The sequence below is a fragment of the Lytechinus variegatus genome, chromosome 3, assembly GCF_018143015.1.
Source record: "Lytechinus variegatus isolate NC3 chromosome 3, Lvar_3.0, whole genome shotgun sequence".
Lineage (NCBI taxonomy): Eukaryota > Metazoa > Echinodermata > Echinoidea > Temnopleuroida > Toxopneustidae > Lytechinus > Lytechinus variegatus.
In genome coordinates, this window is record NC_054742.1 from 63,845,216 (window position 1) to 63,863,400 (window position 18,185).

The 18,185-nt window shown below is 36.0% G+C and overlaps 1 protein-coding gene across 1 annotated transcript in view; it reads left to right on the forward strand.

Annotated features, from left to right (window-relative positions):
* Window positions 1-4,600, forward strand: part of LOC121411635 (methanethiol oxidase-like) — a 30,638-nt gene extending 26,038 nt beyond the window's left edge. Inside the window, exons 9-11 of the mRNA XM_041604447.1 lie at window positions 942-1,153; window positions 2,118-2,375; window positions 2,975-4,600. Of these exons, the coding sequence (XP_041460381.1) occupies window positions 942-1,153; window positions 2,118-2,319 (414 nt within the window). The 3' untranslated portion in view covers window positions 2,320-2,375; window positions 2,975-4,600. The remainder of the gene's footprint in view (window positions 1-941; window positions 1,154-2,117; window positions 2,376-2,974) is intronic.
* Window positions 4,601-18,185: the final 13,585 nt, after the last annotated feature.

Consider the following 18,185-nt stretch of genomic DNA (forward strand, 5'->3'; position numbering starts at 1 on the left):
AGGGAGAAGTTCCTTGAATGCTCGAGCAGCGAATCAGATTAGCCGTGCCGAAGCTGGGGGTGATATTATGCAGTGCTGAGAAACATTGCATTCAGAACTATATAAATGTTTCATACTATTATCATTATTATTACTATCATTATTACCCTCATTATCCAAGGAATGAATATTTGATGGTTTACTGCTCTAAAGGCCAAGCAAAGACCCTGTCGGTGACAATTAAAGCAGGATGAGTGTCGGTACAGAGCAATGACGGCTGCAAAACTATTGAAATTAGTGGGTACATTTTGGGGGGTTTATTTTGCAATAGGTTAAAAGTTTAAGGCAATTCAGGGGGAGGGGTTGGTAACCTTACCTTAGTATAATAAAAGATCTTAGGATCACAGAAATGTGATTGACAGAGAAGTTTTTAACCCATGTTTTGCATAGTCTGTTATACGGGTGTGTTGGCTCAGTGGGTAGAGCATCCGTCAGACCAGAAGACTTAAAACGATTGGATTTGCTGCTACCCTGTTTGCCATTCAACATTTAAGGGATAGTCCCTCGCCGATTTAGTGCTGCACAGTGGCTGCCGGGTCCACTATCGATTGGGCAAAAGGACTTTTATATTATAATATTTCTATTCTCAGATTTCTATTTTGATCAATACAATACAGATGTATCATTTATCATTTCAGAAATATGCTGCTAGATACTTAAGTGAACATGTAATGGAAGGTTGACTTCATTAAAAATCAATTAGGGAAATGTGGAAGCTAGTACTTAAATAATTGCATAAAGGATTGTTTGTGAATGATTCTAGTTCTAACCAGGGGCAGCTCCTGGATTATGCAGAAGGGGGAGAGGGCATTTCTCTGTTCTCGAAATTATTCAAAGAATTTCTGAAAATGTTATGCACACTTTTAATCTACGGAAACATGATTTATTTTTCACTCCGCAAGATATTCCTTGGAGGGTCCATCACCTCGGATAGCAAGGTCAAGGTCACGGAAGACTCCGAGCTGGATAAACAACCTGACCCTCTCTATGTCAAAGGTCGTAAGGTCACAGGAAGTACTCAGATGATCCAGCTTAGCTTGGACGGCAAGCGTCTGTATGTCACCATGTCACTCTACAGTAACTGGGACCAACAGTTTTATCCTGATCTCATGAAGTGAGTTGGGGAAGGGTACTGATCGTAGTCTTTCATTGATTATCGGTTAAAATACCTTGTCTTTAAATATACCCTTTTGAGATACTAACAATACACTAAAATAGCCTATAATTGTATTTTTATATAAAAACTAAAATATTTTGATAGGAAACGTAAATTGTCGAGGTACCATGGTAACATTAATAATGTGGTAAGAATGTGAAGGTAATGGCACTATAAAAAGGCTTTGTCTTTTTAGATGCATCCTAATTCATTCATATGTACTCTCTTTCAAATGTTTCCCAGATTTTATCACTATTGCATTGTTTGACAATTTTTCCATGTAATGAAAACTTTAAATGTAAATCCCTATTTTGTTCTGTTTTGTTCATGATTAAAGGAATAATGCTATTGAACAAAATCAGTCAAAATATGTATTGAGTAGTGAATCGGTGTGTTGTATACTGAGTTTACAAGGCTGGGTGCTCATTATAGAAATTTATTTTTATATCAGTTTCAGTTTCAATCAAGGAAATATGCCCTGGAATAGAAAAAAAATTCTCATCAATTATTACAAAGTCTCTGTATGATTATCGACCCGTTATATTTAAGTTGTGTATTCACCGATTATCTCTTTATTTGTACGTATAATTAATTTTTCGTAATGGCGTTTTCACTTTCAGTTCCTTTGTTGCTCTTTTTCTGAGATATCTTGTATTTTCCCCCCTTCTTTCTTAGCGCTTTGCAAACTTACGAATAAAGCGCTCTATAAATTTTGTATATATTATTATTATTATGATATATATGATTGGTTCCACCATGACTGTTTGATCTTAAAACTGATCTTAAAATTGATTTGATTTGATGACCCACCCCCGATCCCTCTGTATACAATTCCTGCAGCCCAAGGCTTGAACCCATAACCTTTTGATTTTAAACACTTCACTAGAATTCATACTTCTAAATTTGTCATATTCCTTGACAGTACTGGGTCTGTGCTCCTCATGCTCGACGTCGACACTGAGAAAGGAGGTTTGACGGTCAACAAAGACTTCTTGGTTGACTTTGGAGATGACCCCGAAGGCCCCGCCCTGGCTCATGAAATGCGCTACCCCGGTGGGGACTGTACCTCCGACATCTTCATCGTTGAAACAGAAGGGAAGGACGATGTCCAGTCGCAGTTGTAGGTGCCAATAGCTTGAATGGCCTGTATTCGGGACAAAGCCTTTAACGTAGGCCATGGTTTAAAGGGGAATCCAACCCAAATAAAAACTTGTTTTTATAAGGAAAAGAAAAATCAGACAAGTTGATAGGTGAAAGTTTGAACAATATTGGACAAACAAAAAGAAAGATATGAATTTTTAAAAGTTGTAAATATTGGTAATCACTATACCCATGGAGACTTCAAATTGGCCGCATATGGGATGTCATAGTGATGTAAGGCAAGGACTACTCTTCCATGTACTCCACTACATATTATGGCTAAAATGTCATTTTTCCCAAAAGTTTTATTTCAAATTATATTTTTCTTTCATGAGGACATAAAACAGTATACTACATGGGTTATATTTAGATTACTGCCCCAGGGGAATGGGAACTTAATAGAAAACCACAAATCCCTGATAATAAAGTACATGGCCTATGGGAAAGTTGTCCTTGCCCCTTGTCATAATTTACTTACCCCATTGCCAATTTGAAATCTACGTAGTATTAGTGATCTCAATTTTAAAGCAGCTATTACTTTCTTATTGCTTGTCCAATTTCTTTCAAACTTTCACCATTCTGTTTAATTTATTTTTCTCCTTCCCAATACAACATTTTATGGCCAAGGCTGGATTCCCCTTTAACTGGTTTATTTTTCAACTAGTCTAGTGCCAATTCATCCACTTACCAACTCGTCTACTATCATTTGGCAATTTACTGTCTAATTCTGTATTAAAAATTTGGTAAATCTTTCAAAGTTGTGTTTATATATTTTATGTTTCCTATCACTTTTTGGCTATTTACTCATGTTTAAATGATAAAGAGAGCTATTTTAGTAATTATTTCCAGTCAGTTATGAACGATTTAAGTGTCAACATGAGCTGACAGAGTGAACTTATCCCTTTTAGAGATACCTGTCACAATTGACTATCCATAGTTAAACTGCAACTTTAGACCAGAGCCGAGTCAAATTCAAGTTCTGAATTGGGGCCAGTGTTTGCATACACCAATATTGACACAGACTAGGGGTAGAACAGTTTTTTATATAAACTGATTCAAACATACTCATTTGTGATTTTTGTTTTCATTCACTATTGAGTTCCACCCAGACTCACAACATGTGCATAATGTATAACAAATTTTATTACAAATCAGTGAAATTTATTTAACAATTTAATTTTGAATACAAGTTATCTTGCATTATATGCTCATGTGGGATAAAGATAATTGATGATGTTGATATCGATTTTTAAACATCAATATTTACTTCTGTAATAGTACTTTTGAAAAAGCGGTTGACCATCAAAAACATAATCATAACATCGTGCAATTAATTAACATTTATTGAAATAAACATATTGGCTGTCTTAAACTTTGGCCTATTATCATTGGTATTCAGTAGGAGTGGTCACATTTTACCATAACAGAGATTGTGAAAATCTAGTTATTCTTACTCTTAAAAAAAAAAAACTTTTATATTTTGATATTTCTGATCATGAAATACAACATCCTTTTCTTGATTATACTGTGGTTGATTGGTGAAATTTTATATTTTATCGTATATTGTATTTCTATTCTATATTTTCATTAAATGAATTGCCATATATTCTAATTATATTTTTATACAGTAAAAAAATCATAATAAAATGAAGGAATCTTGCAGGTTAATTGTAATTCACATAACATTGTTAAGTGCATTCCATAAACATCACATATAGTGGATGATTTTGATCATGCAAAATAGGTTTGCTTGGAATGGGAAATATGACATTTGATGTAATTTCATATTTTTAAAGGATTGAATCATCGAAGAATTCATTTTGGAGTTGAAGATATTTCGCAGTTGAAGAAATTTGTCAATATTCATATTAGGCAACGCTATTAGTGCATTCATTTAGGGCCAAATGATGCGTGTCGAACTCCATTCCATTTTGCTCCAGAAAGTATTTTACAATGAAATAATATGATTATCTTGTACTCAGATGCAGCTATTTTATTTTCAGTTGAATATTTGAAATTGAATATATATTTTGACATGAGATGTATTTGATCTATATTTATCATTTTTTTCAATATAAGTTTAGTATATTTTGTACTAAAAGATGGATTTTTAAAAAGATTTATTCTCTTAGGTTTGGTCTATTCTTTGAATTTTATCAATATTAATTGTCTTGTAATATTGTAAAGGTCTCATATTTTCATATATCTGACATTCTCTTGTTAAACTTTCTGCACCAGCAATAAATGGTTAATATAATGATTGATTATATATTTAATTATCTGCTCTCTTTTTATTTGAGAAATCTTACTTTGGCACCCATGAAATTATTTGTGGGTGCAGTTTGTCTCGCCTACATAGCAGAGTGAGACTACAGGTGCTGCTTTTCCGGCGGCGTCGTCAACATTGAAACCTTGTTAACCAAGATTAAGTTTTTGAAATGTACAAAGTATTTGGACCTACCTGGACGTCAGGGTATGATCACATATCACTGATTGTCTTGCGTGATTTTCAGGTCACATGACCAAGGTCATTTAGGGTCAATGAACTTGGTATTTTATTACCATATGAAGTGATTTTTTATGAAAAATTATTCATTTTCTCAAAGACTGCAGCTGCGTCTGTATTAAATTGCGTTATGCAGGCGAGACTGCCAGAGGGGACAGCAATTGACATATGTTCCCATGGCCAGCCAGGGTGAATATTTTTTAAAAGGAGGCATCACACAAAGGTGTAATTCCCAAAATATTCCAATAATTTGTCATTTTAATCAGCCACGTTTTAAAAAGTCCTATCTACCCTACATGTATTTATAAACTAAGGTATATACCATGTATGCAGAGCTGCCAAGTAGTACGGATGTTCAGTATTTAGTACTGAAAAATGAGAAGAATACTGATGGTTTCATGCAAAATACTGATTTCTCAAGTTTCAGTTTTATGTGTTGTCCTATGGTATTTCTTTGAAAATACTGATTCCTCGCAAAATACTGATTTTCAGCTTTAAAAATACTGAAATGTTCTTGTTCAGGTTGGCAGCTCTGTGTATGTGTACTCATGCATACTCAGTAGAGGAAGTGAAAATTTATTGGAGGTATGAACTAATTTTAGCAATTGCTTATTTTATGATACTGTATGTAAACTAACCTAATATTTCAATTTTTTTTGCACATGGAAATGTACTGTTTGTAACCCTAGCAGAGAGAGGGGGTATACTTTATAATACTGCACATATTTGCATTCATTTCCTTTATCGATATCTCCGAAATCTGCCTGACTGATCTCTTATGGAAACAAATGGGTACAATGTGGGCCCCTGGTGGGTGCATGTTTCTCTAAGCTGTTAGTAGGATACGAATGACTTTACGCAAGTCTCGTGACCCCTTCTTGTGCTATGTGATATCCCTATGTAATTGAGTTATGACCTAAGAACATGTTCCAGTCGTGCGTAACTTTACGACTAGCTTTATGAAACAACTGCCAGCTAGGTCTGGAGCTTTGCTTGGGAGTCTGAAGGTAGCCAAAAAAGGTAGATCCTGGCATCAATCACATAATGCAATTGTTTACTTTTGCCACAATTATCTTAATCCTTTATTTCAATTGTTTTGGATTTCGAAGGTTAAAGATTAAGATTAACATTATGCTATGAATATTGTGGTGTTTACAAGTTTGTTCACCTCTTCAGCATTCAAGTATGTTATATAATACAGGGGCTGATTGCACGAAAGGGTCTTTCCAAGGACCGTCTTTCGTGTCGCCCATCTTTTATGATACGCTATAAGCGGGGTGTTTTCTGAAATTTATGATAAAGAATAAGATTCGGTAGCTTGCGTTTAAATTAAATTTTATACAATTTCATGATATATCACATCATTTTATAAAGAAATATTTTGTTTATTTTAACGGACGAATGAAATATGTTTGCAGATGATTTATTTAAAATACGTTTCACATTGCGCAGCATAAAAGATGGGCGACACAAAAGACTGTGCTTGCAAAGACCATTTTGTGCAATCGGCCCCTGGGCTCTTTAAAGGACCTATTTGGGCAAAAATTTAAAGGGTCTATATGCAATGGATCCCCTTTTGTATTGCTGTTGTTCAAGACTGCTGTTGTAAAGGCTTTATTGAGCTAGATTGTGAGACTCGCGTAGTCATTACTTCAAACCAACCATCACTGAAATTATACAGATCATGTATTTTATCAATCAACAGGTTTATTTAATGATTGAACAATAACGCGTCTGATACCGCATCTCGCAATAAATCAGCAATATGGAGAACATGCAGTCTTTGTAACATTGGAAAGTGTTTTCAATCAAAGACAAGGAGATCACTGGGTGATTAATTTTTCATTAATTATAATTTATGCATATAATTGTGAAAATACTTACCGTTATTTTCTTATTTACGATATATCTGGATATATTCATTTGATTTGCTATTACGATTAACTTGCACGCCGAATAAGTACACAATTTTTTCTGTGCGCGCGTGCTGCATCTCCCTACATATGCACTATCCCAAGATCATCGCGCAAATTGGCGTCCATTTCCTCTTTTGAGCCAGAACGCAAGACACATTGTCACGCATGGCGAGGAGCCAGTGGGAGGGTTCAAATGAATATAACCAGTTATCTTGTAAATAAGAAAATAATGATAAGTATTTTCATAATTTACTGTTAATAACTGGGATGTCTTCATTTGATTTGCTAGACCAACACAGACTCAACATGAAGGGAGGCATGTCTATAGAATAAAAAGAAAGTGCACAAAAATTAGGGAGATGAAGACATGGAGGCCACTGCCTTAAGGGCAGAGGAGGCAAATAAGGCTTTACCCGAAGGAATGTCCTTTAAGTAAAAGGAAGTGAAGGAATTAGGAGAATGCCAAAAGGCGGCCCTCAAGATGTCTAAGGTGACTCCATTGAAGAGAGCCCAAGAAGTAGCGATACTTCTAGTATCGTGGGCCCTCGGCCTAGTTTCAGTAAGAAGAGCATCATCACTAGCTGACTTGATCGTTTCAACAATCGTGTGTGAAATGATGTCCTAGAAGCTGCCACAAACTGCATGCGCAACGTTACAATTGACTGGTCGGAGTTGGGAATTGTCTGAAGATTGGCAAACAGGGACAAGGGTTGAAACGACAAGGGAACCCACATTGATTGAAAAACCGTATAAAGGACCCAGAGGCCAGATCATATTACCAGAAATTATATCTGGAGGAACTTCCCACCCCCTTAATATGAACTTGACCATTTAACCCATTGCTTTCTGGAACAAGAAAACATTCTAACCTCTCAAATCAATCTACTCAAATATATATATATATATATATATATATATATATATATATATTTACCTTATAATATCAAAGGGGCATTTCAAATGTCTGTTAAAATGATAAGAGATCATTTCGAAAAGGCAAATATAGTGTCATTTGGAGGGATTGAATTTATTTTGTTTCACTAAAATCTAGATCTAAAATAGTACATACATTAAGTGTCCCTGTGATGATTACAGTATCTGTTTAAATTTCAATAGATTGTTATTACAGTAAATATGAATCATAATTTGTGAGTCAAAACTAATACATTATACCACACATGCAGAAATTTGCAAGCAACATGTTACCGATAGAATCAAAGAGTTGTCATATATATCTAACCATGGGCAATCCCATAAAAAACAACCTGTTTGTACATTTGACTCCCATCTTTCCCCCTTCTTACTCAACTTCATGAACTGCCAATTAAAGCCATTGCCCTCAAAGTCAGATTTCATATTTAGACTTTAGAGTATTGAATCTATTAGTGTTAAATCCATTTCATATCAGTCATCAAGTTCTTTGATGTCACAAAATGTATCGTTGGCAACAAATTAATTTTTATCAAAATGATAGTAAGATGGGTCGTTCTTATTTTTGCATTTACCTTTCCATATATGTCTTCATGGAATCTGACAATAGAAATGTTTTTTTCGTCAGATACTGTGCATTATAGCTCGGTCACATTTGCTCTGCGGCGGCTGTATACGGCAAGTCGAAAACGGCTGACTCGTCGTACGGCCGCCATAGAGCAATGTGATCGAGGTATTATTAAGTGCATTTATGTATCTCTGCGGACATTATTATGGAGCTCCTCTTTTTATACATACTATGCATGTATGTCTATGTTTGGTCACAATTTAGTTCCTCTCTATATATACATGTACATGTATGTCTGTTTTTTTTACATTGAAGTAAATGACAACAGTGTTTTTTTTTTGCGAGTGCTTGTATTTCTTTCAATTTGTTCTTTCTCCCCTCCCCTTGTCCTTTTGTTACATGTATTTTAAAGATATGTTCTTATCCATCCTTTTCTAGCACTTCATACGCGTCTTCTTTTCAATCCAGTCCTACATGTCATTCACATGCACCAGCACCCACCCACCCCTTTCTGTTTGTTTCTCTATCTCTTTCTCTCTCACCCCCTTCTCTTGATCGTGCTCCATGTATTTCCTTTCTATTGCCACCACCCTTACCATTCGTTGACAACTTAACACACTCCCAATCTATTTCATGTTTCTCTCTTCCTTTTTTCTCCATTATATTAATCTCTTGCTCTCATTTTTTCCCCACTGAATACTCTACCTCCACCCCATTTTCTCTTTTTATTCCTGAGATGTGTTTTCTCTAATACACTAATTTCTCATAAACCTTGTTCCTTGTAATCCTCTCTACTCCATCAGTAACTTGCCCCCTTCCATTCCTTCCCTCTGTGCCACTTTGTCATGCCCCCCCCCCCCCCCCTCTGTATGTATGTCATGCATAAGGTGAAAACCATAAAACACTTCTGAGAAATAGAAAAAGGGAAAATGGAAACAGTTTACAATACTCAAACAAACCATTCTTTAAATTACTTCCAGAAATAAATATTTCTAGCAAAATCATGAATATCACCGGAATGGAGTATATCATATCTGCTCTATTGAAATTACAGATAATTATTTGGGTTGAACAGAATGTTTAAACCAAACAAAGCAATTTGAAGTGCATAGTGACGTAGATTATTTTTTTCAAATTAGAAGAAGTCAAACGTTTACTCAATTTTAAAGCAAAATAGATGTGCCATTTTCTGTTCACCTTATGCTTGCCATTTAATTGTCAATGCACGTTTTAAAAAACTCATTTCCCAATGCCATTTCAATAGCCTATGATAAAAGGACCTATAAAATGCTGGAGTCTCAAATTGGCAATTGATTTCGAGATGCACATCAGTGTGTCGTTATCTTTTATGTGCAATGTTCTTTATGTCAATAGAAAAAGTTGTGATGTGTCCCAGTTTTTTATGTGGTATTTTCTTATAATTTTGAACAGCAAAATGAGAATTGAAGAAATTTGAAATTAAGGAAAAGATCATTGATAGGAATTTGACTAGAAAGTATGGTAACATTTTAAACTTGAAAAAATAACATTTTTTACAAGAGCTTAGTTAGACTCCAGCATTTTAACCTCTTTGGTAAATATTTAATTTCCCTCATCTCCATTTGTAATGATTATGTAATTGCCAGGACATGCAGTGATTTTGTGATGGCCTTGATATGAAGAAGTAGCAGAGTTCACTTAAACGAGCAAAAGGAGGACCCCCCATGAAATGATATGCAGTCTTTTTGTGTGGGATTTAGGGTTAGGGGTGAAATTACATTGATTGTCATTCAAATACAGCTATCAAAAGTAAATATTTTAGCTATCAAATGGCTACTTAAACATCTACTCCTGAAATTTGGTATTACATTCAGCTTTGAATAATTTAAACAAAGTCTATTTTAAAATTGATATCACAGTAGGCCTTGAATAATTTTAATACAATATTCAGACCATTGCTTATGATAAAGGAAGAAGTACATCCGAGCATCAAGTTGGATTTAAAGGGGAAGTTCACCCTGATAAGTTGGTTTCAATAAAAGCAGAAAAATCAGAGAAAGATATTGTCGAAATGATGTTGAAAATCTAAGAGAAATGGAGCTTTGAATTCTAAAAGTTTAGAATTTGAGAAGTCGAATAAGAGCATCTCCATATATTGTTTGATTTTTTTAATACCATTTTCTGAAAAATTGAAATTGATTGTATTTGTAATGGATATGTCATTTGATATCCCCTCTCAATTGTTTTAAATTTGATTTATTGTTCTCCAATTTATGAAAACCAACTTATTATCAGGATGAACTACCCCTTTAATAAAAGCAAAATAAATGAGAGAAACATTATTAAACGGTTTGAAGATAAGTTTGATTTTGTGACTACATGTGAATATCAGATCCATCCTTTGTCATGTCAATTCCATTGCAAATTTCCCAACCAATTATCAAATTTGTTTACAGTCATCGTATTTTTTCTTTTTCTTGCATGCTTTCCGAGGGATTTTTTTTCTTCACATTATGAATGGGAATTTATGGAATTTATACTACATGTACATTTTTATGGCATATGGATGAGCTTACATGCGATATCACAAAATCAAAACTTGAATAATTCAAACCTTCCTAGGCTCATATATTCACAAAGAGAGGTTTAAATCAGGAGGGGTTAGAAAACCATGGACTACACAGATTTATGTATAATTGAGTTTAATTCAGCAGATATTTAGCACCCAGAGTAAAAAGAGGAACATTTATTATTGGGCTTAAACCTGCATAGTCCATGTTTTGTCAGTGGCAGTACCAGACATCCCCCAAAGAAAAATGAAGGGGAAAATTTAGATCAATTTGACCTAACCATCCCCCCTGCATAATTTTGGTTTGCCCCCCCTGAATATCCTGGTGCTGCCACTAGATTTAGTACCCCCCCCCCTTCTTGGTTGAAACCTGGTGAATTAGGGTCATGTTTCTCTCAAATTCCTGCTTGATGTCAGGGTGGGACTTCCCCTTTTTAAAACCAAGACAAATAATATGCATTCTCCACATTATGGGGCATACAGCAGGTTCACAAACATAATTAGAACAAATTGACAAAATATTAGAATAACACATGAGATTTTATTAGATTGCTCTGTTGTAGAATTTACAAAATCTATGAAATAAGAAAAAAAAAACATTTAATAAAAAAATGGCAGCCCAGAAGATTTATTCAAGTGAAACTATCCAGAGCAAGTGACCTTGATCTTGGGATGGCTGCTGACCCTCACAGATAGGCTTGCTGCCCGGTCCAAGTTGTAGTCTCCCTTCCAAACTCACCCATTTTATGACGTCACTATCCAAAGAAGCTTTTTTTTCATGATGTACAGAGAGGTGTTGATGACCCCACCATGCATGATGTGCCCCTCCCCAAAGTCAAGTGCTTCAATTGTGATTCAATAGTTGCTAGAGTATAAGAGACAATGCAGTATAAAGTTACCTTGCAATGGTCGTTACTGAAGGCGACAATTACAATATGTCAAATTCTTTGATCTCCAAAGCATATTTGAATGGTTGATGAAGTCACATTCTGATCAGGTGGTCTCTCTCCCCCCCCCCCTGATTTAATTGTTTTTCCCTCTTAACAACCCCATCATCTTCTCAATGTTCCATCCATTCTCCTTCCCATTACCTTGATCCCTCCTCTGATTATTCCTCCCATTGTCCCTCCATCTGTCAATCTCTTCTATTATTCTGTCGCCCTCTCTACCATTACCCTTTAAATCCCTTCTTTTTGTTACCCATCTCCACAAATATCTCCCCCTAATCCATTCCTACATCCATGAATTGCTTTCCCTCTGTACCTTCCTATACTTACTACCAAACCATCTCTGCTTCATATCTCCCCTTCATGTCCTTCATCCACAAATCTATCATGACTGATATGTTCTAACAAGCATTTTTGCTTTGTTTTTGTTTTGTTGTGTTTTTTGCTCTTCAAGATAGTTTGTCAGAGAAGTATGAACTCCAAATGTATCTTCCCATTTCACTACACTCTTTATACATGTCATGATTATGTTGCTAAGAATTTCAATGGATGCCCTGTCATGGGATTGATTATTAAAATTCATAAAATATTTTTTTTTAAAGAGCAAGCAACTGTTTCTGTGCTTTTGCTTTGATGTAGTTTTGCTTCTTAGTCATTTACTCATTTGGTATATTGCAGGGTAACTCAATGATCGTGCAATGGAACAGCATGATTCATTCCCACCCGTAACTCAAGGAGATAATAAGGAATATAACACCGGAAAAATAAATACAGCTCTCACCATAGGCTAGTCCAGAGCATTGGTACTACAGATTCAATAAGTACTTAATAAAGCATGGTAGGTGTATCAAGCGGTGAAGTGCAATGTCATATTTCGCGCAAAGCATTGTGGGGGAATTCATCTAGCATAAAGACAACTTGCAAGACTATTTTTAAGTGTCGTCATAGACACTATCCTCATCCTTGGTATCTGATGCACTAGAATACCAATACCCTTGAAACACATTGTTCATTCACAGAAATATCTTCTGGAAGAACGAAGACCCTCAGCAAAAAATGGTGCAAGACTTCCAAATTCACCACACATTTGAAAGGACAACAGCAATAACAAACCTCTGAGTCAGGTCAGGATTCACAGGCAGATTCAACTTCATGCCAAGCATAAATGTCCAATTAGAACAACAACAAGAATAGCAAAGTCAAAACAGGTGTCATGGGCAGATTCAACTTCATGTTCAGCATAAATGTCCAACCTGGGGTGGATCAGTTGATTTCATCAACCATCCTTTAAACATGTAGAGTGGGTCAAGGAATAAGTAGAGAGACATCTCCAGTGATGCCTGAGATCAAGCTGGTCTTTCACAGAACAAATAACTTGTTCCCAAAGTCCACAACTCATATACTTCAATTGAGCGCTGTCGAGACCAAAATTGAAAAACAACACCGAGTGACATAGAGAAAGACATAGGGAATATTTTACTGACACAAAAATTTGCTAAATTTCTTGAAAGAAAATCATCATGTATGACAGATGTCAGCAATTGAATGACCTTCAATGCAAGTATCATCTTGCGGAAACCTCGCCCGCACACAGACTGCCAGCAAGCCTGGGAATCACTGCCAAACCGAGGCAGTGACTGAAGTAAAAATGAAAACCTGTCCTTGTATCAAAAGAAACCATAACCCTATGCCTCCTAAACACTGAAGAAACCATAATATACCCAACAGGGTCAACCTAAGACTAGAACTTGAAGATGTTTGGCAAATGACTGTTCTTCAACAAAGCAGGGACCAGTTTAAAGAGGACATACACATACTGTAACTTTGCAATTAAGGCAACTACCATGGTAACAGGGCTAAGTAGCAAATCACACAAAAAAAGCTTTTCAGGGAATTTGCAATAATGGCAAATTTACATCAGGTGTTGGTGTTAGCCCATTGTATTCACATCATCCACAGGAACCAAAGAAAAGTTGTCACTGAATGGTAAAAGATACTTCTAGTCCAGGATTTTTCTGGGTACAGGTGGAATCAATAACACCATTCTTACAGGATCCCAGAGGGACAGATTACACTCTAAATTGAAAGAGTAAAGGCATCGATTCCAAGCGAGTCACGATGGTGGATACCAAGCCAAAGTGGGGCCAAAATGCTACACCAACAGCATTCAAGGTTGTAGAATATTTAACATTGCACAAAATTAGATGGTACGTTAAGTAAAGGAACTCTGCAAGAAGCAACAGAAAAATGGCAGCATGAAATATTGGGCCCAGAACAGCTCTGAGGTCCATCCATAAACGACATCCAAGTTTGTACTGAATACTTTGTACTTCACAGATTAAATGGATCTCCATTCCCTGAAGAGTACACCAGCAATGAGAAGTCAGTATTCTCTAATTGTTAATCCAAGAAAATTGACATTTAACATCCTGCCAGGTACCTCTTTTACACCTGGGTGGAGAACGACCAAGTGTGAGTTGATGCCTTGCCAAAACACGCAAGCGTCTCAGTGGGTTGCAACTACAAGACCCTCTGATTACAAGTAACCACTACACCACAGCTAATGTGATGCAAGGATAGAAGAAAAAGTGACATCCAGGAAGTGTGGTCCAAGAATTTCTCCAAAGACAATCTTGGTGTTGACACTGAAAATATCTATCGGATAGCGCTCTGATAATCGGCAAAGAAGAAAATTTGCAGAAGAGCCAGCTTTCCAAGCTTCGCACGAAATTTCTATATATGACATAGCACTTCACCAATTGTTACACAAATAAAAGTTCTGGGTACAATTTGATTTTACAAATTTTACAAATTAGGGAATCTCATTTTAAGCACTCAATGCTCAGTAGGGCTAATGCATTACCCAGAATTGTTTTTGCTTTAATTTTGGCAGACAAGCCCATATAGATTGAGCATCGACCCTAAACACTAACAATAAGCAATTAGAGAGCATTTACATTCCAATGCCTTAGTTTTACAACTTCACTCCCTACTCCCTTATAGAGTATGAGGATACTTGAAAGATGAAGTTCCGAACATCGAAATTACCCTGCTTGAGACATGAGCAAAGGACCAAGTTTTTTGTTTTGGTTAAAGTTATCCCAGAGGGAAGTATTTTGTTGGAATTCTAAGGAAGACAATCATAACATGTTTGCAAGAGTGTGTATTATGAGCAAGATGGTATCTCATTTTTTTTAAGTGATGAAAACTTGACTTCATAGAACATTTGATCAGTCATGATGGATTCATGATAAAAGGCATGGAGGGGAGAGTGGCAGAGAGGGTTGGTGGCAGAGCCGTCTTGTCAGAGTTCAGTCAACTCAGTTGCTTTTAGTCACATCATGGCAGGTACAGTGTGTATATACCATGGTGTGCCCAATATGAACTGGATTGGCCAAACTCTTCTAATCAGGGGCTCTGGCGAATAGCACAGGAAGGTGCAGAGAGATTGCAATCCATGGATTAAGAAATGGAGAAGAGAGATAAAAATGTGGGAGAGATGAATAAGGCAAGGTAACAAAAATGAAAAGGGCATTGAGGATTTTGAGAGAGAAAGTCGTACCAAAAGAGTTAGAGAGATTGGCGGATGGAGTGAATATTCAATGAGAGGATAAAAGAACAAGAATCTAGAGGAGAGAGGGTATGGTAATGAAAAAGAGAATTGGTGGGGTATTGTGTATGATCACGAGAGACAGAATGATGAAGAATTTGAGGGACAGATTTTAAGAAATTTTATCCGATGTGTTCATACGTGCAAAATGTCCCCCCAAGTCACTTGTTTGGTCATAATGTAAAAGCAGACCGATAAATGCTACCCCAAATTCTACTGCAAACTTGAGATCAGAATATGACATACACATTAAAACCATTAAAATATGCTCTGTAAGCTGAAGAATGTGAAATAGTTACAAAACTTGAGATAGTTCTATTCCACAATTGTAATTGTCACCCTCAGCAACTACCCTGCTAAGGAATCTTAATGCATTGTCTCAAATACTCAAAGCAAATGAATAAAATCACAATTGAAGCACTTACTTTAGGGCCTGGGGCGCATCATGCATGATGGAATCATCTACTCCTCACTGTGAATCATGAAAAATGGTTCCTTTGATAGTGAAGCCATAAAATGGGTGATTTTGAAAGGAAGACCACAGCTCGGACCAGGCAGCAATCCATATCCATGATGGCCGGAGTCCATCCCATTGATCGATCGGTCGATTGCTCTGGTGTGTTCCACTTGAATAAATCTTCTGGGCTGCCATTCAAATAATATATTCAAAGAAAATAGAAAATTAAGACATTGAATTATACACTGTTGATACAAACATGTACATATTTCATCTCAGCAATTTCAAGAGTGGTCTTGGGTGCTAGTGTTGGTTTGATAGGATAATGAGGGGACCTTTCTGATAAATTTTTCAGACCTGACAAATTTTGATAAAATGCTCCCCAGGTTGCTACATGTATGCTCCTTCATGATAGAGTTTAGGTGTAGAAAATTTGTAGCACCTTTGAAATCTTTAACACAAAATATTAATCTAAACACTGATAGATATCGAGTCCAAAAACCAGATTAATGAATGTTGCAGCTGGTGCTTCTTTCGACAACACCAACACCAATCACCCATTACATCAGATGTTTGTAAGCCTAAGGGCAGGTCCACGCTATATATAAGCTACAAAAACATATCATACATGATATACAATATATGTCACGACATGAACAGTATTCAACAGAAGTTAGCATACCCATTGTGAACATATGAAATATACAAAATAAATCAATACATGACCAATAACCATACAAAGTTAGCAGAACCCCCATAAAAAAAATCAAATTTTCAGTAATTTCAGTGAAGGAAAACTATTGTAAAAAGTGAAAGTTGTAATTACCATGGTAACAGGGCTCAGCAGCCAATCACATTCAAATTTCCATGTTAGTTACAATGGTTGAGTTATCATCATTGTAACTCTTTATGAAACGGGCTCAACATCTTCACAAATAACAATTGAAGAATAACAGGATATATCTTATCTATTGAGTCCATGAAACATATGTTCCTAAGGAAGCTATATATATATTCATCAACACACCCATAAGGGGTATACTAACTACACATGGGGGGGGGGTACAAGTACCACTAAAAAAGTTACCAACAGTATGTAAAATATCAACACAATCTTCAAAAGTCACAATGGGTTCACTGTAATTGACAAAACTTTCTGAACCGAGTACAAAGTATGTGTATGTAAGAATACCATCAATCGCTATTGCATACCGTCATAGAATGTTTACTTAAAAATTCCCTTAACTACTTTGGCATATTCTGATCTTTAGTTATGATCTGACTATGGACTAAAAAATGTGACACATATCTCAAATGTTAGGGGCTTGTTTTATCAGCACATTTGGTACTTAAAATATCATCTGGGAATGATAATTACAATATTTTTCTTCATTATTGGAGCATTAGGAAACGCCCGAGTACACAAGATGATAGCAAACAAAGTTTTAACATTTTCAGCTTCCCATGATATTAGTACAGCGTTATACCAGGACTTAAATTAAATGAGACTTCAAAATATGGTCTTTAATCAAGAAACTATAATAATAATGATTGTGATATCTTATTAAGTGCACACACTGTCCAGAGACGCTCATCGCGCTAGCCCAGCGACAGTTCCTTCCTATATATATGAACAAAAACAATATAAATGAACAAAAAACAATATTAACAAACAAAAACCACTCATCGGAATTCCTAGCTAGATCCTGGTGGGGGCTGGTGCCCTCCTACCTGCTGCTCCGTTCACCGACAATTTAAGGGGCAAGCCCAGTCAGCTCAGAACTCACAGGAGCTCTAGCATATAAGGGCACCAGCCCCAGCCAGTCAGACCAGTGAGTGATGACAAAACAAGATTCAAAGTGTAATTAACATGCAAACAAAACTTATTTCTAATAAATTTGGATTGAGTTGTCGAAAGCTAAACTTTAAAGGCTGAAGAAATAGGTCTTAAGATGCACTTTAAAAGTGTCATGCACTTTAATGCAGCGGAGTGACAGAGGTAATTGCTTCCACAACTTGGCAGCAGCATGTGAGAAGGACCTATCCCCCAAGAATGTCATGTACGAGGAATTATAAGTAAATTGTCACTTCAGGATCGTTAAATACGAGTTGGATTGTACAGATGTAGCGTATCTTTAATATATTGTGGCGACATACCATGAATGACTCGGTGGACGAGTAACATGAAGTTTAAACTTAATTCTTATGTTAACAGGCAACCAGTGAAGAGAATGTAAAACTGATGTGATTGAGGACATTCTAGGTGTAAACATCTTGCACTGGAGGTTTGAAGAGATTATAATCTGTTTTGCTGCTGTTTAGGAATTCCAAAGAGAATAGAATTACAAAAATCTAAGCGTGATGAAAT